The sequence below is a fragment of the Physeter macrocephalus genome, chromosome 12 (genome assembly GCF_002837175.3).
Source record: "Physeter macrocephalus isolate SW-GA chromosome 12, ASM283717v5, whole genome shotgun sequence".
Classification (NCBI taxonomy): domain Eukaryota; kingdom Metazoa; phylum Chordata; class Mammalia; order Artiodactyla; family Physeteridae; genus Physeter; species Physeter macrocephalus.
In genome coordinates this window covers 12,220,837-12,246,745 of record NC_041225.1, presented here as the reverse complement: position 1 = coordinate 12,246,745, position 25,909 = coordinate 12,220,837, and the positions used below count along the sequence as shown (strand labels likewise).

Genomic DNA, 25,909 nt, shown 5'->3' with positions numbered 1-25,909 from the left:
GAGATCTGATTCTTGTGATCTCTAATGGGACCCAGGCACTAATCTGTTCAAAGAAGCCTACAATGTGGTGCTAATGGACACTGAGGTTTGAGAACTTTTCAGGCCCCCGGAGGAAATCTAGTCCTTTTAATTCACAGTTGGCGAAGTTCAGGAACTTTGGTGGAGTTTTTTGAGGGCTTTGTCTGAAGATGTGTGGAGAGGCACTTTCTTTCATTACAACTCAAAGGGGTCTCATCCTAGTGGGCTGAGGATGAGAGGAACAGTCTCTCACCTCCCATTAAGAGTCCTCACTGAGAATTCCTGCAGGCGGAAGCTTGGGCAACTGTTTTTGTTGGCTTGCTTGTTTATTTGTTTCAGATGTGGGCATAGTGCAATATCAAATTCTATCTCACACACACACACACACACACACAATACACAGACAGACAAGGAGAATGCATATCCAGTGACTCCATAGTCATGAACAAAAAAGAGACATGAAACAACTATTTGCAGATGATGGATATACCAGAGATGAAACCAGTTGACTGTACAGGATGCAGGGAAAGCAGCAGCAAGTACAAAATACGTAACATTAATCCAGACTTTAAAAAGAAAAATAAAATCCTCCATGGAACACCTACCTAAGTAATTAAAATAGTTAGAAAATCAACAAATCAGTCAGCCCTTGCAAAAAACTAATTGTAAAAGTGAAAAAAAATTGAAACTGGAAGACATATTCACCCAAGAATGAAAAACCAAGATTTGATTCTTTATTTAAAAATATGACTAAAATAGTCTGGCTTGAGCGACCAACAAAAAAGAGAAAGAATATTATGAGAATATTAACTTGTTTTAAAAAGGCAATTATCATCATTTAAAAAGGCAATTATCATCACAGAAAAACCATATTTTTCTTAAATGTTGTACATCAGTTCATGTAACCGTAATAGCTACAAACTACTATGCAAATTAAATTAAACTGCTTGAGAATCCAAACTTTCTGAAAGTCTAGCCCTTGAGTCATAAGGAAGACTTATGCTGTCCACACTAGGAGGTTCCAAGGGCAGGTGAGACCATGCCTGGGGGACCACTACAGTAGATCCCCTACATACGAACCTTCAAGTTGCAAGCTTAGTCAGTAATTCTTCTTGCCTGTTCACTCGATGCCAGCTCCTGTATGCTAGCTGTTGTACTGTACTACTGTACTTTTCAAGGTACTGTACTGTACTATAAGATTAAAATTGTTTTCTTTATTTTCTGTGTTTTTTTAAATGTACTATTTGTGTGAAAAGTATTATAAACCTATTACAGTACAGTACTATATAGCCGATTGTATTAGTTGGGTACCTAGGCTTTGTTGGACTTACGGACAGACTAGACTTACAAACGCACTCCAGGAATGGAACTCGTTCGTATGTATGGTACTTACTGTACTACCATTGCTACCATTCCCTCCCACCCACCACAGAGGGTGCTGTTGACCAACTGTCCCTTTTTGTCTGATGGCTGCTGGTCTAAGTCCCCATATTGGCCAGGGAGGTTTCTCTGAAGGAGGATGGCTCTGTGGTGACCCCATTCCCATGGTACTACTAATACACAGGAATATGCACCTGGTACTGCATTTCCAGCTACAATAGTGCAGTGGAATTCCCAAGCATAACAGTGCATCCTTCTTTGAGATTCCTAGATGAGATCTGTTTCCTTACATTGATCCAGATATGTCAGTTATCATCCTTGGTTTGTACTGATTGGAGACAAATAATATCAGGGCTTTGCCTTACTCTCTGTTGATTTGACCATAATTGGGAAACTATATTCCACTCTGGGCACCACACTTTTAGAGGGTCATAGGTCACCCAGACCTCATCAAGAGGTGAATGGCTAGGACCCTGCATGTGCTTCATTCTCTTGGGGATCAGTAAATAAAACTGGGGATATTTAGACTAATTTCTTTAAGCTTAGTCTTTGTTTTATGAATTCATTGTGAATTCATTGTGAAGTCATTGCCAATGACTTGTTGCAGACATCAGATTAACTGCCCTAACCAGGTTGGTTGTCTTCCTACTTGGACTTGTCTATTTGCTTCTTTGTGGTGTCATTTATCTTCTTTCTCTGTTTACTATATTTCTTATAAAAGGAAATTAGCTCCACAGGCTTAATAAATTCATGTTTGACTTCTGTGGCAAAAATACTTTATAGAGGTGCAGTGTGCCTCATGTCACATCACAAACGAAGCTCCCAAATCTGCTGTTCCGATTTTCTTTTTTTTTTTAAGATAGCTTTTTTTGTTTGTTTGTTTTTGTGGTACGTGGGCCTCTCGCTGTTGTGGCCTCTCCCGTTGCGGAGCACAGGCTCTGGACATGCAGGCTCAGCGGCCATGGCTCACGGGCCCAGCCGCTCCGCGACATGTGGGATCTTCCCGGACCGGGGCACGAACCCATGTCCCCTGCATCGGCAGGCGGACTCTCAACCACTGCGCCACCAGGGAAGCCCTGAGCAACTATTCTTATGTTTAAGATCTATTTTCAATTATTTCCCTATGAACTCTGCATTCATATGTTTTAAATTTTTTTCTATTGGATTGGTGACCTATTCCTCAATCAGTTTCTAAGTGCTATTTGTATATTAGAGAGAGTAGTCCTTTGTCTGTGATATAAGCTGCAATATATTTTCCCACTTTCTCATTTGTCTTTTGACTTACCCCTTTACTTGTGGCCATTTAAAAAATCACTTTATTGATGTATGATTGACATACGCAGAGCTGTATTTATTTTGTGTATACAATTTGATGAGACGAACCCGTGTCCCCTGCATCGGCAGGCGGACTCTCAACCACTGCGCCACCAGGGAAGCCCTGAGCAACTATTCTTATGTTTAAGATCTATTTTCAATTATTTCCCTATGAACTCTGCATTCATATGTTTTAAATTTTTTTCTATTGGATTGGTGACCTATTCCTCAATCAGTTTCTAAGTGCTATTTGTATATTAGAGAGAGTAGTCCTTTGTCTGTGATATAAGCTGCAATATATTTTCCCACTTTCTCATTTGTCTTTTGACTTACCCCTTTACTTGTGGCCATTTAAAAAATCACTTTATTGATGTATGATTGACATACGCAGAGCTGTATTTATTTTGTGTATACAATTTGATGAGTTTAGAGATAAGTATATACCCATGTAACCATCACACAATCAATGCCATAAGCTTATCCATCACCTCCAAAAGTTTCCTCTTGTCCTCTATCTATCTATTCTATCTATCTGTCTATCTATCTATCTAACTATCTATCTTCCCATCTATCTAATTTTTATCTTAACACTTAGCATAAGATTTACACTCTTAACAAATTTTTAAGTATACAATACAATATTATCAATTACAGGCATTATGCTCTAGGACTTAATCGCTTTGCATAATGGAAATTTTGTATCCTTTACCAATATCTCCACATTTCCCTTCCTCTCAGCCCCTGGTAACCACCATTTTACTCTGTTCCTAGGAGTAAAACTGTTTTAGATTCTTTATATAAGTGGGATCAGGTAGTATTTGTTCTTCTGTGACTGGCTTAGCATAACATCTTCTAGGTTCATTGATATTTTCACAAATGACAGGATTTCATTCTTTTTTAAGGTTGTATGTAAGCAAGTATCACATTTTCTCAATCCCTTCATCCATTGATGGACATTTAAGTTCCATGTCTTGGCTGTTGTCAATAATGCTGCAGAGAACATGGGAATGCATACATCTTTTTGAGATTCTGATTTAAATGCCTTTGGATATAAACCCAGAAGTGGGATTTCTGGATTATATGGTAGTTCTATTATTAATTATTAAAGAAACCCCCATATTGTTTTCCATAGAGGCTGCACCAATTTATATTCTGACCAACAGTGTACAAGTGTTCCCTATTCTTCACATCCTCACCAACATTTACCTTTTTTTTTCTTTTTTTTTTGCTATGGAGTTGTTGGAGTTCATTATTCATTTTAGGTTTTAACTCTTTATCTGATACATGGTTTGCAAATATTTTCTCCCATATTACAGAATGCCCATTCACTTTGTTAATTGTTTTCTTTGCTGTTCAGAAGCTTTTTAGTTTGATATAATCGCATTCTTTTCCTTCTGTTCCCTGTGCTTTTGATGTCATATTCATGAAATCACTATCAAGGCCAATGTCAAGAAGATATTTTCTCCTTTGCTTTCTTCTAGGAGTTTTACAGTTTCTGGATTTATGTTTAAGTCTTCAATCCATTTTGAGTTTATTTTTGTGTATGGTGTAAATATGGATCCAATTCATTCTTTTGCATGTGGATATCCAGTCTTCCCAACGCCATTTATCCCTTTCCCATTATATTCTTGGTGTCCTTGTTGAAGATTAGTTGACTGTTTACATGTGGGTTTATTTCTGGGCTCTATTTTTTCGTTTGTCTCTGTGCTTGTTTTTTTCCCCAGTTGTACTGAGCAATAATTGACATACATCATTGCATAAGGTTCAAGATATACAGCATGATGGTTTGATTTACTTATATTGTGAAATGATTACCACAATAGGTTTAGTTAATATCCACCATCTCATAGAGATACAATGAAAAGAAAAGAGAAAAAAAGGCTCCTTGTGATAAGAACTTTCAGGATTCACTCTCTTAACCATCTTCCCATATATCATACAGCAGTGTTAACTACAGTTATTATGTTGTACATTATGTTGCTAGTATTTATTTATCCTGTAACTGGAAGTTTGTATATTTTGACCATCTTTTTCCAATTTCCCCTCCTTCCACCTTTTGCTCCTGGTAACCACAAATCTGATCTCTCTGATTTGGTGATTTTTTTGTTCTTTTAGATTCCACATGAATGAGATCATACAGTATTTGTCTTTCTTTGTCTCACTTATTTCACTCAGCATAATGCCTTCAACGTCCATCCATGTTGTTGCAAATGGTAGTTTTTAATGGCTGAATAATATTTTTTTGTATGTACATACCACAACTTATTTATCCGTTCATTTATTGATGGACATTCAAGTTGTTTTCATGTCTTGACTATTGTATATAATGCTATTATGAGCATGGGGGTGCAGATATATTTTTGAGTTATTGTTTTTGTTTCCTTTGGATATATTCCCAGAGGTGGAATTGCTGGATCATATGGTGGCTGTATTTTAATATTTTGAGGAACCTCCATACTGTTTTCCACAGTGGACGTGACAATTTACAATGCCACCAACAATACACAAGGGTTTCCTTTTCTCCATATCATGACTGGCATTTATTATCTCTCATCTTTCTGACGATGGCCCTTCTAACAGGTGTGAGGTGATATTTCACTGTGGTTTTAATTTGCTTTTCCTTAATGACTAGTGATGTTGAGCATCTTTTCATATACTTGTTGGCCGTTTGTATATCTTCTTTGGAAAAATGTCTTTTCAGGTCCTTTGCTGCTTTTTAAAATGGATTATTTATTTTTAACTCTTATTGTATGAGTTCTTTATATATTTTAGATATTAACCCCTTATCAGATATATGGTTTGCAAGTATATTTTTCCCATTTCGTTGGTTGTCTTTTCACCTTGTTGATGGTTTCTTTTACCGTGCAGAAGCTTTTCAGTTTGGTATAGTTCCACTAATTTACTTTTTATTTTGTTGCTTGTGCTTTAGGTGTGATTTCCGAAAAATCATTACTAAGACCCATGTCAAGGGGCTTTCTTCTTATATTTTATTCTAGGAGTTTCATGGTTTCAGGTCTTACATTTGTCCATTTGTCTCTAATTCATATTGAGGTTTTTTTTGTGAGTGATGTAAAATAGGGGTTTTTATTCTTTTACATGGAATATCCAATTCTCCCAGCACCATTTATTGAAAAGACTGTCTTCTCTCCATTGAGTATGGCTCCTTTTCAAATATTAGTTGACTGTATATGTTGGGGTTTATTTCTGGTCTCTTGATTCTATTTCATTGTTTTATTTGTTTGTCTTTATGCCAGAACCATACTATTTTGATTAATGTAGCTTTGCAATAAAATTTGAAGTCAGGAAGTGTGATGCCTCCAGCTTTGTTCTTCTTGCTCAAAATTCCTTTGGCTGTTTTTAGTCTTTATTGTTTTCATATATGAATTTTAGGGGTTTTCCCCCTATTTTTGTAAAGAATTTCCTTGGCTTTTTGACAGGAATTGCACTGAATCTGTTGATTGCTTTGGGTAGTATGGCATTTTGACAATATTAATTCTTCCAATCCATGAACACAGGATGTCTTTCCATTTATATCTTTTAAAATTTCTTTCATCAATGTTTCATAGTTTTCAGTATACAAGTCTTTCACCTCCTTGATCAAGTTCATTCTTAAGTACTTTATTCTTTTTGATGCTAATGTAAATGAGATTGTTTTCTTGATTTCCTTTTTGGATAGTTCACTGTTAGTGCATAGAAACATAGCTGAAATTTGTATCCTGTAACTTTACTGAATTTATTTATGAGTCCTAACAGTTTTTTGATGGAATTTTTAGGGTTTTCTAGATGATCTATAAGATAATGTCATCTACAAACAAATAATTTTATTTCTTCCTTTCTAATTGAAAGCCTTTTTTTTTCTTTCTTTTTTTCTTTTTCTTGCCGAATTACTCTGAGTAGAACTTCCAGTACTATGTTGAATAGTAGTGGTAAGAGTAGGAATAATTGCCTTGCTTTGGATCTTAGAGGAAAAGTTTTCAGCTTTTTACCCTTGAATATAATATTAGTTGTGGGCTTTTCAAAATGGCTTTTGTTGTATTGAGGTACATTCCTTCTATACATAACTTATTGAGAATATTTTTTATCTAAGGGTGTTGAATTTTGTCAAATGAATTTCTTGCATCTATTGAGTTGATCCTGAAATTTTTATCCTTCATTCTATTAACGTGGTGTATCACATTGATTGACTTTCATATGTTGAACCATCCTTGCATCACAGGGATAATTCCCCCTTGTTCATGATGTATGATCCGTAATTAGTTAATTTTCACTTATGTCTCTTAGTTCTCTGAGGGTCATTGTTGTCTAGCTCATTATAGAACTAGTACTTGTGGCAATATTAAAAATGATTCAAAAAAGAAATCACTGCATTGTGTATATCTCACCCCCTTGTTCCTAATTAGTGAAAAACTCCTGGGCAGGTGAACATTTAGGTCCAGAGTGAAATTTTCCATCACTGTTGCTGAATGCAGAACTGGAACGTTTAGTATCTATCTGCCAAGCACGCAAGCCCTTTATCTGTTCCACAGTCACAAGGAACACACCAAGAATGAATGTTCACTACCTTTCATTCGCTGTGATGGTTGCATCGGGTATCCCCTGCTTTTGCTGGGTCCATCAGTGTGGGAACTGCCCTGTACACTTGGAACTCACAACTCATCCATTTTCCCAACTGCTTTGAATTCTTGCATGGTACACAGGCCTACTCTGCTACTATTTGTGGACAGAAAGTGCACCTGCATACATGTTTGCGGGGATATAGGCTCTTTCCAGAAGGTTACTCATGAAACTAGAAGCAGTGGCTGACTCTAGGGAGAGAAGCTGGAGGCTTGGGAACCCTTGTGAATTTTACATCATGTGCTCCTTTCCCTGGTACACATAAATGAATTAATTGAAATGGAAGAAAAGAAAGAAAGATGGAGAATTATATCATGGGTTGATCAATAGTGACTTAATGGGTGAAAACTGAGTCCATGAGGGTGACTGTACCTTTTATGGCATCTCAAAGGTCTAAGAGATCACTGAGTGTTGATCTCTATAATAAAAAAGAAATAAAAAATTGAAGACCCATATTTTGACTGAGGCAGATTACATTGTTGGGCTACTCTGTGCTTATCAGATTGCATGAGTGTTATCATGTTTATTTATTCACTCATCCAACAAAAACTCGTTGTGGTTTACTATGTTCCAGGCACTGGGCTGGATGTTTAGGATAGACAAAAGAGAGAATAAAAATTTTAATAAAACAATCTTTGTCTTCAAATAGCTTATAAGATGGGGTAACCCTGACAAAACAGAGACTTCATGAACACTGAGGGGTTGTAGAAGTATGTTTTCCCAAAGCGCCAGCTCTCTCCCCTCTGGGCCCCTGCACATCCTCTTCCTGCTATGTTCTCCTAAAGCCCTAGAGCTCTCCTCCCCACATCCCACCTCTTACTGTTTTCCTGTCTCACTCTTTTCAGCTCTCAGCTGAGAAGATGTTTCTTTGGAGCAGCCTTCCTAACCTCTCAAGTCCAAGGAGATGTCTTTTCACGCGTGGCCCAGGGCCCCTGCTTACTCCTATCAAACACATGACACTGATGGTAACACAGCTGGTTTATGGTTTATTATGTTAGACCCTGAGCTCTGCTCTTTGCTAGATGTCAGGATCTGGCACAATTTCTGACCCTTAAATATTAACAGAATGAAGGAATCAATGGTGGCTATTCAGCTTGGACAAGAGAACCCTTGCAGGACCAAGGAGTCATGTGAGCTTGCCTTAAACTTGTGAAGTCCTGTTATGGGCTTTGCAGCAGGAGGCAGAATCAAACTGATGGGTGGAAATTCAAAAAGGCAGAGTTTGGCTTTGTATCTGGAATGTTGTCATAATCAGAACTAACCAACTATACAGTAGGATGTACGAGGGAAGTAGAAGTCTTTCATCACAGGCATTTTTAAAGTAAAGCCAAGAAATGGATGGTGCCAAGGGTGTGTTCAATGTTTGCTGATGCCAGAAATACAGTTATGGTTGATCAGTTAAATCTACTGGAAAGTTCATGGCAGGTTGTTTTTTTTTAATATTTGTTTTAAAATACAAGAGTAATACCAGTCCATACTGAAGAATTTGAAAATCATATAACATTAAAAAGAGAAAAATGACAACGACTGATAATCCTATTAACAAGGATAAACTCTCTCAAATTTTGGTTGATTTCTTTCCTATCTTTCTTTATATGTTTACAGTCAAGATTGAAATGTAATAATAATTTTAAAGTTATCTTGATTTTTTCACTCAACAATATACGTTTTTCTTATGTCATTATTTTTAGTTACTGTTATCAGTTTTAGTGAGTATTACTATTTAAAAGAACCATATGCTTTCCCCTCACCATCCTTTTTTTGAATTCTTGGCTAGTATTTAATTTTTCCCTAATATAAATAATGCTGAGATGAACACAATATGCAGATGTCTAGTCATTTTTAAATGAATATCATGTAAGTAATGCTTAAAGAATGTTGCAGTCATAACTAGCCAATACAAGGCTTAAAGGGATTATTTTTGAACATTCCTTCTTAAATGTTTTCTCTAGGAGGCTGATAAATTATTGTTAAATTGAAAAGGTGACTCTGACCTTCTCTGATAATCATAACTGATGAGGAAAATGGAAAAATCCAAGAAATTCTTTGCCTTTAAGTGCAGGGAAAGAGTACCTTAGAGCCACCAAATAGAAAATAAAAAAATAAATTAAAACCCCAGCCTTTGTAACGATCGCATGTCTTCCTCTAGTGGTCAAAGTGGGTAAGTGCAACTTCTCCAAACACAAGCACGAATATTGCTTAATTTATATTTACAGACTCATGAGATGAAGAGCTAGGAGGAATCCTAGCGAGTACGTAGTTCAACTTCCTCATTTACAAAGGAGCAAAACAAGTGTCATAAGAAGGAAGTGACTTGAGCAAGGCCAGACAGACGTTAGGAACGGAGCTTAGAACAGAACTCTCGTTTCCAAAGGCCGTGGTTGATGCTTCCTGACGGCCCAGCCCTATTCCAGATGCTGCAACTGTCTGGTTTCCTCCTGCTACCTGCATATATGCAGTTTTCCTAGCTACACCCCACCCACAACTTCCCCCGACGCAACTTCTTCTCCTGATATTGAATTGGGACTCTCATACAATCTGAAAACAAATGTTGCCCCGGAGTCTTACGGTCCTTCCCATGGAAAATGATCTGGGCGCCAGGCCCTCCCCCACCCCTCCACCCCCGCTTCCACCAGCATGAGGAAACCTCAGCGGGTCTCCTGATACCTCATTCTCACCTGGGCCGCAGAGGTGTTCCTCAGGGCTAGGGTCTCACAAAATGAGTTGTGCATTCATTTCTCATACCTTTAAACTCTGAAGAGCTCATGTAACTTCTGGCAAGATTCTAGAGGACCAGAATCCTACCTCAGTGACCTTCTTCTTCACAAAGATCATTTCTATTGGGTATTAATAAATCATAATGGGAGACTTTTCCCAGGCTGCAGTTTCCCTGGGAACAGCAGGGCCGAGGTTAATTTTGGAGGATCACGGGTTCCTACCCAGAGTTCCAGGGGGATCCTTTGCTGGATCACAAGCACACTTTATATTTAATGGAGCTCTCACGTATGCAGGTCGACTGGGCAGAGGAAGAAAGAAAGAGGGCTGAGGAGAGAGTCCAGGCGTGCCAACATTTAAAGGGAGAGCAGAAAAGTGTATTCAGTAAAAGACAGGTGGAGCCATCAGAGAGGAAGGAGGAGAGTTAAGAGAGAAGGGACTCACCCAAACAAAACGGGAGGATTTGAAGGGAAGGATGAGCAGCAGTGTCTGACGCTGCAAGAGGAGCAGGTAAGAGAAGGGTTAAGACGTTGGAATGGGCGGTTGCGTGGCCATTGAGGATATGGCAATGGTGATTTTGCAGTTTCAGTGAAGTGGTGAGGGCGGCATTCAGTAGCGGCTTGAGGAGTGAGAGGATGGTGAGGAATTGGAGGCAGTCAGTGTAGACAACTCTTTCAAAAAATGCTCTTTTTTTCCAGTTTATATATATATATATATATATATTTATTTATTTATTTAAATTAATTTTTATTGGAGCATAGTTGATTTACAATGTTGTGTTAGTTTCTGCTGTACAGCAAAGTGAATCAGTTATATCCACTCTTTTTTAGATTTTCTTCCCATATACGTCATTACAGCGTATTGAGTAGAGCTTCCCTGTGCTGTACAGCAGGTCCTTATCAGTTATCTATTTTATGTACGGTAGTGTGTATATGTCCATCCCAATCTCCCAACTTATCCCTCCCCTCCCCTTTCCCCCTTGGTAACCAGAAGTTTGTTTTCTATATCTGTGGGTCTATTCCTGTTTCGTAAATAGTTTCATTTGTACCACTTTTTTTAAGATTTCGCATATAAGTGATATCATATGATATTTGTCTTTGTCTGTCTGACTTACTTCATTCAGTATGACAATCTCTAGGTCCATCCATGTTGCTGCAAATGGCATTGTTTCGTTCTTTTTTATGGATGAGTAACATTTCGTTGTATATATGGACCACATCTTCTTTACCGATTCCTCTGTCAAAAGACATTTAGGTTGCTTCCACATCTGGGTATTGTAAATGGTGCTGCAATGAACACTGTGGTGCATGTATCTCTTTGAATTATGGTTTTCTCCGGATATATGCCCAAGAGTGGGATTGCTGGATCCTATGGTAGCTCTATATTTATTTTGTGAAGGAACCTCCATATCTCCATAGTGGCTGTACTAATTTACATTCCCACCAGCGGTTTAGGAGGGTTCCCTTTTCTCCACACCCTCTCCAGCATTTATTGTTTGTAGATTTTTTGATGATGGCCATTCTGACCATGTGAAGTGATATCTCATTGTAGTTTTGATTTGCATTTCTCTGATAATTAGTGATGCTGAGCAATGCTCTTAACTTAGAAAGTAACGGGAGAGAAAGAAAGAAAAGTGTAGTAGCCACAGGGAATCACAAATCCAAGGAAAGCAGGCTGATATTTGAGCATTTTGATTAGCTGAGGAGGAGAGGTCAGTGAGGGGAAGGTTGAAGATGCTGCAGAAAGGGGGACAGTGGATAAGGTAGATCTGGAGGAGCAATGGTGGAGGGACAGTCTTCTTCTGAGACCAGAGAATGGTTGGGGGCCCTTCCTCTTCTCTTAGAATCTTCCATACTCTCTTTCCTCACGCAGGACCCAGAGTAGCAGGCTACAGAAAGCTCCTCTGAGTCTCCATGTCTGTGCCGTTATCTTCCTGAGGCTGATACCTGGCCAGCTGGGCCAGCAAGGATGAGTAGGAGGAGTCCAAATAGCCCTTCCCCTACCCCTTAGCTTCTAGGTGGGTGCGAATTGTGTAGACTAAAGAAATCGTTCTTTGGGCTTCCCTCGTGGCGCAGTGGTTGAGAACCCGCCTGTCGATGCAGGGGACACGGGTTCGTGCCCCGGTCCGGGAAGATCCCACATGCCGCGGAGCGGCTAGGCCCGTGAGCCATGGCCGCTGAGCCTGCGCGTCCGGAACCTGTGCTCTACAACTGGAGAGGCCAAAAAAAAAGAAATCGTTCTTTGATCCTGCTGGTTTAGCTCTCAATTTGTCTCCTCAGCTGTGAAATCTCCGTTTCCACTCAATTCTATCAACTAATTCATCTCAACTTTGGGGGTCTCATTTTATGGAATTTATCTTTATTAAGTACTTTCACAGGTCAACATGTTGGTGAGGGATATCATTCTATTTTTCAGGTGATGCTTTCTTCCAGAATATGTTCTGTCTGTATTTGGTAAGCATCCTTCTTTTTTTATAGTATGTTTCAAAGTTGCATTTAAAAGACTGGCATAGAGTGAAGTAAGTCAGAAAGAAAAAATCAAGTATCGTATATTAACGAATATATGTGGAATCTAGAAAAATGGTATAGACGATCTTATCTGCAAAGAAGAATTAGAGACACAGACGTAGAGAACAAACTTATGGATACCAAGGGGAAAAGGGAGGGGGTGGGATAAATTGGGAGAGTGGTATTGACATATATACACTATGATACTAGGTATAAAATAACTAATGAGAACCTACAGTATAACTCAGGGAAGTCTACTCAATGCTCTGTGGTGGCCTAAACAGGAAAGAAATCCAAAAAAGAGGGGATATAGGTATATGTATAGCTGATTCACTTTGCTGTACAGTAGAAACTAACACAACATTGTAAAGCAACTATACTCCAATAAAAATTTTTTAAAATATATATATATATACATATATGTATATTACACTTCCTATTTTTTTAAAAAAAACCTGGTATAGCTCTTTCTAATGACTCTCTTGGCTCTGATGCAGCAAATCTTCTTGAATCCCTTTCTGTTATATCTGGAACATTCCTTCCTTTCTAAGTTAAGGTTTGAACTCTGACTATTGGATTCTGGACAGGTTTCTGTCACTTGATGGCATGGGGACAGGGAAGAGTTCTCATACAACCTTGGTCTGGGGACCCAAGAGTTGCTTTCCTTTCTCTGTCTGTATGTGGGTTCACACAACGTATGTGGTTATGAGAACTGCTCCAATAGAAGGATATCCCTGGGGTTCAGATTATTACCTCAGAATCACTTTGGACCTGGAAATTCTCACTTCTACAAGAGGCACACTCCTGACAGTTGGCTTTATAAGTTTCACCAATTTTCCTTTATCATCATCATGTCTTGTTTTCATGAATTTTTCTTTCATCACCCATGTTTTGTTAAAGAATCAGAACTGGGCAGTAGTTAAGTGGTAAAAACAGGTTTTGTCCAGGACAATTGCAATCGGGGAAAAGAGACCTCAGTACAGAGGTTCAGTTCTGAATATAGACAGCATGGACAAGTGAGAGTTTGTAGCCAAGATGTGTGGCTACAAACTCTGTGGATGAAAAATTACTAAGAGGAAACATCAGGGGTAAGGGGATGGGATGGTCTGGCTAATTCACCCTAACAGGAGTCTTGTTGAAGGAGTCTTGATGAAGACATCACCTGGGGGATGGTGGAAGATGAGGAACCTGATTAGGTACTGGGGATGGAGGATGGGGGATTCTTGGTAAATTGACTTAACAGGATTCTTGCTAAAATTGGATAATGCAGAGACAAACATGGAATCCAAAAGTCTGTATAGCACAGGGAACTATACTCAATACCGTGCAATAACCTTTAATGGAAAAGAATCTAAAAAAGAATATATATATGTATAACTGAATCTCTGTGCTGTACGCTTGAAACTAACAACACTGTAAATTAACTATACTTCAATCAAAAAAGAGTTTTTGCAGAAAAACAAAAACCAAACAAAACAAAATCAGGGCCTATTTGAAGAAGGGTTCAGGGGAGCCTGAGTAGAGTTTGGACGAGGAGAGAATCTTAGTTAGTTAGTTAGTTACTTAGTTAGTTTTATTTCCTATCAGGTTCACTGGGGAGAGTGCTGTGCCAGGTGAGGACAGGGGACCTCTCTCAGCCTCAGGGGAGGAGCAGGGATTGGGGGTGGGGAGACCTGTGATCAGCTTGATCAGTGAGATATAAGGTGAGTGAGGGTGCGGTCAGTGTTTCCCTAAAGAATGGTGAACCCTCATAAAAAGAAAAGAGGTGAAGAGCAAAGCCCTGCCTTTGATCCTGGAAGCGTTATGAGAGAACATGATGCTCAGAGCCATCGCAGCCCTCTTGAGTCCATGAGGCATTAAGCCCAAGATCGAAAAGCCAGTGAGGTGAAGGTGGCAAAGCAAACATATAGAAAGAAACCAGGTCGTTTCTGCTGTCACTGAGCTGCTGCATCAACTCTACAAGCTCCAAACTTCAGGCTTCTTGTTATTGCTTAAACTTTTGTTATCATTTTTTAATTTGCTTCTAAATTTATGCTAATTTATACAGAAAAGGCAGGTACAAGGAAGAGGCTGGCTGGACCTTAGATCTACTCTTTAGTAGAGGAGAGTCATTATCAACATGCGTGTGAGTGCTGGTTGGGGATTTGGAGGCATAAAGGCAGGAAACCATAATAAGTAATGCTCTCCCAGGCACGTCATGCTATGCCCGTGGCTAGAGAAACCCAAACCACTTTGAAGAGTTCACGAATTCTACTCTTTCCCTGTCTTTATTTCTCTTTTTATATCTTTAGTATGAAACAGCCTCTTGTTCTCCTTAATCCCTCCATCCTCCAGGGGTCATTCAAGTAGAATTGTGGTCAGGAAACAGGCAAAGTTGGAAAAGACCAAGTCTGTGGAATATATGAGTCTCCTCAACACCAAAATTGTGTTCCAGGTTTTCCGTCCATTCTCAGCTGTTCCTGCAGGGGAGATGCTGACTCATGCTGCCATTTCCTACCAGGGTGCAATTTGAGGAGTTACAAAGAAAAATTAACGCTCGATTCCTGGGATGGGAAGCAGGAAGATGGTTCTGGATTTAGGGTTCACGGCATGGAGGAGTCCAGCGTGAATTCTGAGAGGGGCTATGCATGTGGGAAGAAAGAACTTAGACCCCAGACCTACGGCCACAGCCTTAGGAGCTGGAAGGTGAGGCCACTGGTCAAAGAGCCTCGGGGATCTGAGTTGGGTCTCATCAGGAAGCCCATTTCAACAGTGGACATGCCTGCTTGTCCTGCAGGCTGGGATCTCTCTTGATCGATGTCTCCACACGGTCCCCGAGACAATGGCTGTCAGGTCCCTCAGTGGAGGTTGGATGGATCCCTCTGGATGAAATAGGCTTTACCCAGGGGTGTGTGTGAGCTTGAAAGTGAGACCCCATTCCGAAAGCAGATGGGTTGGTGATCAATAGGATAAAATAACAGATGAGCATAGCAATTCCTGAAGAGTTTATACCAATTGTACTAACATCTTCTAAACTTCAGGAGTTGCCCACTTACAGTCAATCTACTCTGTAGCTGTTGAAATCTAACATCTTGTGTGATTCTGGGCTGGCTGAGAAGAAAAGTATCACAGGAGAGCTAGTTCTTGTCTTTTTCTCCAAGTGTGGTTAGGATAGAAAAGTTCCCTCCTAAGTATTTGTTTTCTTTACAAGGGTTCCAGCCCCCATCTCACATCAGAAACCCCACAGCCAGAGGGCTATCTGAATCCTTTCTTTGGTGCCTCTTCTTTTGCATCCCTCCCCTCTCTGCTGCACCAGCACACCCTCTGCCCAGTCTCTCTGTATGGGTCTGATGCACTCCCCAGTCTCTGAGCACTTCCTACCAGGATGTCACTGCAGACTCAGGGGGCAGCTCCTCCGGAGCCTGGCTTTCTGGATAGCAGGTCAGCAGGGAGGCTGTGGGGCGAGACCAGATTAGTAAACCGTCTCTCTTAAGTGAACATGCATGCTCTGTGCATGTCCCCTGCTGTGCCCCATGAATGCCACTCTTCTATTTTAATTTTTAGCAGTGAGTGGAGACATCATCCTGACCCAGATGCCCAGACATCAGGACAGAGAGTCACCATTTCCTATCAAGCCAGTGCCAATGTACACAGAGAAATATCTGGATCCGAATAAAACTTGGACAAAGGTTTGAGCCCTTTATATCTCACATCTCTACCTTGGCCCCTGCTGTCGCAGCCCAGCACAGCAGCAGGGGAAGTAGAACCTACTAAGCCTTTAACATCAGCACCCTGGAGCCTGGGGACCCCGGGCAGTGTCACTGCAGACATGACTGCAGTAGCCAAACCACAGTGGTGCAGCCTGTGCAAAAAACCTCCCGCTGCCTTAGGGCCGGAGTTTCTAAGGAACCTGCTTGCCACTAGGCAGCCAGTATCCTGTACCACAGACATGCAACTCACACGGAGCTCCTGATTGAAAATACACATTCTTTTCTAGGTGGATGTAGCCCTTGCTGTTGGTACCCTCAGGCTTTCCACTTCCGTGCGCCTCTGCTGACTTCCTAAACCCCCATCTGTGCCTCACTGCTCACTCTGAATAAGGGGGAAACAGCTGTGCCTGCATGCGTCGCAGGCCAGAGAGCCTGGAATGAGCGCCTCCTGGGACAGCCCTCAATCAGTGGCTGATAGAAGGAGGTGCGGAAATACCTCAGCGCGCTCACATCTCAGGTGGAATAACTCAGGGACATTCACCTCGTTTCCACGGTGGGGTTGAGGTCCAGTCAGCCTCACCAGCAACAGGCCTGCTGATGTACCTGTCACGGTCCATCTTCTCTTCCCTGTCTCACTTCCCTCCTCCCCTGCCAGCCTTCCCTGCACCTCTCACATATGCTGCCTGCATGGACATCCTTGCCACTGGCGACTCCACCTGACCAGAGGCAAGTTCTTATTCTTGGAAGGCATCTCTGCTCTGAATTTTTTCCATTTCTCCTTTATTGATGAATAGGAAAACTTAGGAAACATTTAATTTCTCCTTACCAATCTCTCTTAGATTAGGTTTAAGCAGCACATCTTTTCTTCTGTGGCACTAAATCAGAGGAACCTCTGCACAAACAGTTACGCCCTGTGAATTCCTCATTAGAGGTCATGGAACAAGAGTCTCTCGATCCCTAAGACCCGCAGACCAGAGGGCCCCTGAGTCTCAGATTCCTCCCAGCTTTACGGCTTCACGTATCTGTGTGTTGCGCCCCGTTCTCTCCTCCTCCTAGCCATGTGCTTTACGATTTTCGTTTAGGGGAGAACTAATTTAGGTTCTGGCAATACTAGAGGCGTTGATGATCTGAATTATGCCACCTCGCAGGTGCCAAAGATGTCCACATCTGAATCTCTGGAACTTGTGAATGTCACCTTCTATGGCAACAAGATCTTCGCGGCTGTGATTAAGTTAAAGCTCTAAGGGGATATTACGCTGGATTACCTGGCGAGGTGGTGCTAAGGAATCACAGGGGTCTTTATATTAGGGATGTTGGAGGGTTAGAGTTATAGAGAGGAGAAATGATGATGGAAAGAAAGGCCAGAGTGATGTGAGGAAAAGGCCATGGGCCAAGGAAAGAGAGTGGCATCTAAAAGCTGGAAAAGGCTGGGAACAAGTCATTCCCTTTAGCTGCCACAAGGAACATAGTGCTGTCGGCCCCTGGCTGCCAACCAGGGAGACCCAGCCAGACTTCCCACTCGGTCCTCCTGGTTTTGTCTTTTCTCCTACTTTATAGGCCATGAGCTCACTTATGGGATGGATGTGGCCTCATGGAAGGAACAGATTTAATCTCACACGGATCTGACTTTGAATCCCAGCCCAGCACCCGCTGACCACGTGACATTGGCCAAACCACACATGCTCTCTGATGAGCTCTTCTCTAGCTGTGAAATAGATCACTACACATGTAAAGGGGTGTTGTGAGGGTTAACCAGATGATGCACCACGAAGTGTGTGTGTTTGTGTGTGTGTGTATATATACATATTTTGTGAAGAGTACCCAGGTGGTCTATTTTATGCACCCTTGAATATTTTAGAATGAGGATGCTATGGAAGATACTACTAGCCATATATTATCATTTCTACTGAAAGTCATCAATATTATTCCGCAAAATAAATACATCCCTCACCGTAGCCTGTGACGTTTCGTGTGTGTTTTTTCTACCATAAAATCTCTTTTCCAGAGATTTTTCTCTTCTTTATTTTTAATGAGGAAAAGGATTTTGAGGGAAGGAGGTGGGGAAGACTATTAGCTTTTCCAGGCAGCAGATGGGGCAGTGTTCACTGCGCATGCTCCTGCCCTCTTCCCTAGAGCATCACAGGACCCTTCTTCCCCTCATCTCCAGAGTCAGGGCTGAGGCTCCCACAAGAATCGCCCAAGGGGCAAGCTCCAAGGGGCAGACTGAACTCCTTTTTTATGCCTCTGTTTTCTAGGCTTTGCCAAATTTTGGGAAAAGTCTGACTCTGCTTTGAATGCTAGGGAATTCCTAAATTTAGATAGATGAGAATCTCAGTTTCCAGTGCTCAGGACATTTCTTATTAAGAAGGGGATAATTACTGAAGAGCTGTCACCAGACCACAGGCACTGTGTGTAAACCCAGCCTTCACCCTCCTTTCCTGTGTCCCGCAGAGCCCATCCCATTCCCTGCAGGGCTGGCAGTCTCAGAGCAGTGAGCTTCGTTCACTGACCGCATATCTGGTGGTCAGTGTTGGCTGTTGGCTGAGGGGCCTCAGTTCTCTTCCACATGGCCTCTCATCCTCCAATAGGCTAGGCTAGATCAGCTTTCTTATATCCAAGAGGGAAGGTGGAAGCTGCAAGGCACTTGAGATCTAGACTCCAGAACTGGCACAGGGTTCCTGTCATCACATTCTCTTTCTCAAAGTGAGACCCAAGACACAACTTGATTCAAGACATGATGAATTAGACTGCAGTCTCAATCGGAGGAACATATTTTCTGATCTACCATAATTGTCTTATAACTTTAATCATTAATTATAAGTTTAACAAACGTAAAAGACCCCAAATAGCCAAAGCAACCTTCAGAAAGAAAAACATGGAGCTGGAGGAATTAGGCTCCCTGACTTCAGACTATACTACAAAGTTACAGTCATCAAAACAGTATGGTACTGGCATAAAAAACAGACACATAGATCAGTGGAGCAGGATAGAAAGCCCAGAAATAAACCTATGCAACTATGGTCAATTAATCTATGACAAAGGAGGCAAGAACATACAATGAAGAAAAGACAGTCTCTTCAATAAGTGGTCCTGGAAAAACTGGACAGCTACATGGAAAAGAATAATACTAGAGCATTCTCTAACACCAAACAGAAAAATAAACTCAAAATTGATTAATGACCTAAATGTAAGACCAGATACTATAAAACTCGTAGAGGAAAACATAGGCAGATCACTCTTTGACGTAAATTGCACTATCTTTTTTGATCCACCTCCTAGAATAATGAAAATAAAAACAAAAATAAACAAACGGGACCTAATTAAACTTAAAAGCTTCTGCACAACAAAGGAAACCATCAACAAAACAAAAAGACAACCCTCAGAATGGGAGACAATATTTGCAAATGAAGCAACTGACAAGAGATTAATCTCCAAAATATTCAAACTACTCATGCAGTTCTATGTCAGAAAAACAAACGTCCCAATCAAAAAATGGGCAGAAGATCTAAATAGACATTTTTCCAAGGAAGACATACAGATGGCCAAAAAGCACATGAAAACATACTCAACATCACTAATTATCAGAGAAATCCAAATCAAAACTACAAGTTATCACCTCACACCAGTGAGAATGGCCATCATCAAAAAGTCTACAAACAATAAATACTGGAGAGGGTGTGGAGAAAAGGGAACCCTCCTACACTTTTGGTGGGAAAGCAAATTAGTACAACCATTATGGAGAACAGTATGAAGATTCCTTAAAAAACTAAACAGAGAACTACCAGGTGATCCAGCAATCCCACTCCTGGACATATATCCAGAGAAAACCATAATCCAAAAACATACATGCACCCCAGGGTTCATTGCAGCAGTGTTTACAATAGCCAGGACATGGAAGCAACCTAAATGTCCATCAAGAGAGTAATGGATAAAGAAGAAGTGGTACATATATACAGTGGAACATTACTTAGTCATAAAAAAGAATGAAATAATGTCATTTGTATCAACGTGGATGGACCTAGAGCTTATCATACTAAGTGAAGTAATTCAGACAGAGAAAGACAAATATCATATGATATTGCTTATATGTGGAACCTCAAAAAATGGTACAAATGAACTTATTTACAAAACAGAAATAGAGTCATGGATATAGAAAGCAAACTTGTGGTTACCAGGGTGGAAAAGGGGGAAGGCAGGGATAAATTGGGAGATTGGTTTTGACACATGCACACTACTATATATAAAATAGAAAACCAATAAGGACCTACTGTATAGCACAGGGAACTCTACTCAATACTCTGTAATGACCTATATGGAAAAAGAATTTTTAAAAGAGTGGAGATATGGATATGTATAACTGATTCACTCTGCTATACAGCAGAAACTAACACAACATTTTTTTTTTTTTTTTTTTTTTTTGTGGGATGCTGGCCTCCCCCTGCTGCGGCCTCTCCCGTTGCGGAGCACAGGCTCCGGAGAGCAGGCCCAGCGGCCATGGCTCACGGGCCCAGCAGCTCCGCGGCACGTGGGATCCTCCCAGTATATATATATATATATATATATATATATATATCTGATTCACTTTGCTATACACCTGAAACTAACACATTGTAAATCAACTATATTCGAATAAAAATTAAAAAAAAAAAACTTAATGGTTACCAAAGGGGAAAGGGAGGTGGGGCAAGGGATAAACTGAGGTTGGGATTAACATATGCACACTACTTTATATAAAATAGATAACCTACAAGGATCTACTGTATAGCTCGGGGAACTGTACTCAATATTTTGTTATAACCTATAAGGGAAGCGTTTCATATATATATATATATATATATATATATGTCACTGTGCTGTGCATCTGAAACTAACATGATATTTTACATTAACTATATTTCAGTTATAAAAAGGCCAACGATACTACAGTATAACCACATCCTAATTAACCTAATTATATCTACAATGAATATTTTCCAAATAATGTCATATTCTGAGGTTCTGGGGGCTAAAACTTCAATATAAGTTTAGGGAAACAGTATTGATCTAATAATAGAGCATAAAAACAGTTCTTAAGTTAAAACATGTTAAAAGATTCCTATAAAAGTAGCTTTAATATTTATAATAATTTCTCCATTTTGCTTCATGTTTGTTTGTATTTCTTTCAGGTGCTTATCTTTTGACTTCTTTCACTACATGGTTGAGTAGAGGGCTGGAATTTCAGGATAGCAGCCTGCTACCTAGTAGAAACACCTATTTGTCTTGGTACCTTCATAAGCCAGGAGTAAAACCCAGAGTCTTTTTGCTACCATCATTAAAAAAAAAAAAACAAAAAAAAAAAACAGGCCAAGGAAAGCAAAAACTTTAAGAAATAGATAAAATGAAAGAGTAAATAATATTTTGAACAGTGAAATATGGAACATGTGTAATTCTACTTGTACCTCTACACCATGCCTTATCTCCGTTAATGAGATTATTGCCATAGGGTTCAGAGTTTAAAGATGAACATAATTTTTGCTCAGTTATTTTTTCAGCATTGTTTCAAGATTTTATTCTTGAATATTTCCCAGAGAATATTCAGACCAGATGTTCTTGTGGAATCTTGCATAGTATCGTATTAGTTAATTTGTCTTGGTCAATTAAGTCTGACTTTGGATTTAAATTATCCAAACTTTAATAAGATGGCAAAGTCAACTTTTTCAATTTCTCCAAGGTTTTATTTCCAAGACAAAAGCAATTTGACATTGGCACTATGTTTCAGGAGCTGTTCAATTCACCATGACCTGCACCAGGCTGACACGTGAGAATAGTCGTGTTGTTTTCCCATTTAATGAAAGCTGGTGTGACAGACTGATGCCCTGAGCAGTGGTGGTCTGGAACCATGTTCCATAATGACCATTCTTAAATAAAAGCCCAGGAATGTGTCAATGATAGACACAGGCTACACTGAGACATTAAAATAAAGGATCCAGTCATTGCTTTTCTCAGAAAGGGCATCTCCTTTTGAAATGTAGACTCATGGCTGTGGCTTCCAACATACAGGCCAGTGAGAACCTTAGGTCCTCACACAGAGCTGACAAGATCCAGGAAACCCTGCAGGACCTGGTTCTACTAGGTGAGAAAGAGTCAACAGGAGATGAGTTTTTCTAAGCACCACTCAGAAAAAATAATATAAAATCGTTGTTTTTTCATCATGTTCCATCATCCCAAGTGAATTTTTTCCTTTGATTAATCTGACATATATATGTGTATATATATGTGTGTGTGTGTGTGTGTGTATGTACAAAACATATATATATATATAGAGAGAGAGAGAGACAGAGAGACAGAGAGATAGAGAGAGAGAGAGGGACAGAGACAGAAAGAGACAGAGAGAGACAGAGAGAGACATAGAACTGTGATAGATTATTCACCAGAGTAAAACAACTGGTTTTCAGGTATTTCATTTTACTGTCAAGTTCTTGTGATTTAAGTGGTCTTTGAAATATAATTCACGAGGTCTCAGGAAAAGACCAGTTCTGACACCTGTTTCTAACATTCTTAAGCAGGTAACCTGGGAACTGCAGTTACCTGACAGCTCTTGAACCAGCTTAACTCTATGCAGTTATTTGGAGAAAGTTCTGATGGTCAGTACTAGTGGGGAAGGAGATGTTCTCTTATCTAGATCAGCCTGGAAGAATCAGAACAAGATGGCTGTTCCCCTCCCGGATATTGACCCTGGACACACCTGTCTACACCTCAGGGTCTCCGATGCTTTCTTAGAGCCGCAGGCCATGTACACTGGGTTCTTGCAATCAGTCCGGACTTTCACAGTGGAATTCTTCTTCCCACTATTCCAAGAAGTATGGATTTTAGGTGTTCATTTTATTCCAAACACAGAAGGCCTTTATTTCACTTTGCCCAAAGTTGAGCCCCTCCCTCCCTCCCACTGGCTCTTTCCACACAGCTGCCCTCCCCCAGGGGATTTGCATGCTGTTCTCCAGGGAGGACCTTCCCCTGCAAGTCTGAGATAAAAGCTCAGCTCCAGTCTTGCTCTGACTTATCAGGACTCATCAATTCCAGCTTCTGACAATGGGGTTCCCTGCTCAGCTCCTGGGGCTGCTAATACTTTGCATCCCAGGTAAGGACGGAGGGGAGATGAGACGGAGGGTGGGAGGGTGAGCTCTGGGGGCACCACTGCTTTTCATGTGTATCTGTCCGTGTGTTAGATGCACACATTACCCTCTGTAAAGGGCCTGTGATGTTTAGCAATATGAGTAATGAGAAAGAGACCAAAAGAAACAAGTACCTGTGCTCTGGTGAAGACTGTGGCATAGAAAGTGTGGACAGGAATATGGCCTCTAGAGACCTCTTTTTACCTTGCAAATCTTGGGTTCTTTTTGAAATTGGATATTTGAGGTATTAATCAGAATTTTTAAAATGATTTACCCTGAAGTAAATAACAAAAGGAAAATTCTGAAAGTGGTTTATAAATTTTGTCCATAATCTTGTACTTTTCTCTATTTTAGGATCCAGTGGGGATATTGTGCTGACCCTTCCCTGCTCAGCTCCTGGGGCTGCTAATACTTTGCATCCCAGGTAAGGACGGAGGGGAGATGAGACGGAGGGTGGGAGGGTGAGCTCTGGGGGCACCACTGCTTTTCATGTGTATCTGTCCGTGTGTTAGATGCACACATTACCCTCTGTAAAGGGCCTGTGATGTTTAGCAATATGAGTAATGAGAAAGAGACCAAAAGAAACAAGTACCTGTGCTCTGGTGAAGACTGTGGCATAGAAAGTGTGGACAGGAATATGGCCTCTAGAGACCTCTTTTTACCTTGCAAATCTTGGGTTCTTTTTGAAATTGGATATTTGAGGTATTAATCAGAATTTTTAAAATGATTTACCCTGAAGTAAATAACAAAAGGAAAATTCTGAAAGTGGTTTATAAATTTTGTCCATAATCTTGTACTTTTCTCTATTTTAGGATCCAGTGGGGATATTGTGCTGACCCAGACTCCACTCCCCCTGTCTGTCATCCCTGGAGACCCGGCCTCCATCTCCTGCAGATCCAGTCAGAGCCTCCTAGATAGTGATGGAGACACTTATTTGAATTGGTACCTGCAGAAACCAGGCCAGTCTCCACAGCTTCTGATCTATGAGGTTTCCAACCGAGCCTCTGGGGTCCCAGACAGGTTCACTGGCAGTGGGTCAGGGACAGATTTCACACTAAAAATCAGCAGGGTGGAGGCTGAGGATGTTGGAGTTTATTACTGCCAGCAAGGCATGGAATATCCTCCCACAGTGGTACAGCCCTGAACACAAACACCCTCTCCGAGTGGCCCAGCTGCCCACATATGTTGACTGTCTGGGGAGCAGGCAGGCAGATTCTCTGAGTCAGTGTAAGAGGAAGATGTTCGAGAATGAGGGGAGTGGTTTGAAACTGAGGCCTCTGGACCATGAAAGCTTCCTCTACTCCTCAGACACCACAGGTTAAGGCCCCATCAGCTGCAGAGCCTTGCCTGACAGAACCAGCAGTATCTTCCTACTTGTTTACCATGTTCTAGACAGCAGTCTACACAGCTGTCCTCAGGGGGGGTTAGCTGACAACATCAGTAAGACTTTGGGGTTATGAGTATCTAAATAGTCAATTGTAAATCCATAGTCCATAAAATATCCTAATGCTAAACATCTCTGATTTGTCTCGATTACCTTTCACAGAAAGAAAATGTGAGATATTAAAATTCCAAAAGTAGGGATCAAAAAATAAACTGTAGGGCATAGAATTTACCCCGTAGCACACTGGAAGAACACAGAATGATATGAGGGGTTTTTTGTTTTTTTTTTTTTTCACAAAAGTTAAGAATTTTAAAGTGTGGGAAGACTGCAGGAATGGAAACATGAAGAGACTCTAGTCGACACACACACAGTAGCTCTTTGGCTTCTAAGTGGCGGGATTAAAAATGGTGGTGGTGTTGAGGGTTGATAATAAAAACCAAGACAGAAGATGCAGTATGTTCCTTATGGAATCACAGAGTGGAAGGGGTGTCTGCCTGGTTTCCTGGGTTGTGCCTGGGCCACTGCAAGTGTCACAGGAAATGAGCGTGTGGTGCAGGACTTGAAATCCCTCATCATCAGAGCTTAGTGATGTTCCTGGGCGGAGACCTGAGGTCATGTCACACAGTCACTGTCAACCTAACTCAGCTGAGGAGAGTCTCCAAAAATATATCTGCTCCTGGAGGTGGTCCAGCAGAGGCCATGTGGTTGGTCAGGGAGGTGCTGCGGGATGTGACATGGAAACCGAAAAGTCCAAAGGGCACAAATTAGCAGGAGATGCAGAAGAGATAAGACCAGTGTAAAGGATTCAGACGTATTTTAAGAATGATCTGGGTGGCCTTGGGAGAAAAAGAAAAAGCCTGAATAAGTAACAGTAAGAAGTTATCCTGGGTTACAACCATAGCTCAGCTGGATTTACTTTTTCCAGCTGGGTTCCTCTACTTGGGCCAAGTCAGAACTGCTGTCCACAGGCAAGTCTGGAAAATAACATAGAAGAGCAAAGTGTTGGGTAAACATTGGCTCAACTAGAAAGGGAAAGTGTTTACTTTTTACTTTGCTATTTCAGGTCATTTAATTCTTTTATTTTCCACAGTTCTCTGATGTCATGAAATTATGAGTTCTCCATGTTACCCTCTGTTT

The 25,909-nt window shown here is 40.7% G+C and overlaps 1 gene segment (V, D, J or C); it reads left to right on the top strand.

Moving 5' to 3' along the window:
* The first annotated feature begins 23,305 nt into the window (after positions 1-23,305).
* On the top strand, positions 23,306-24,532 carry LOC102977361 (immunoglobulin kappa variable 2-29-like). The segment is given in 2 exon segments: positions 23,306-23,354; positions 24,201-24,532. Coding segments are annotated over 2 exon segments (381 nt in total).
* The last annotated feature ends 1,377 nt before the right edge of the window (positions 24,533-25,909 follow it).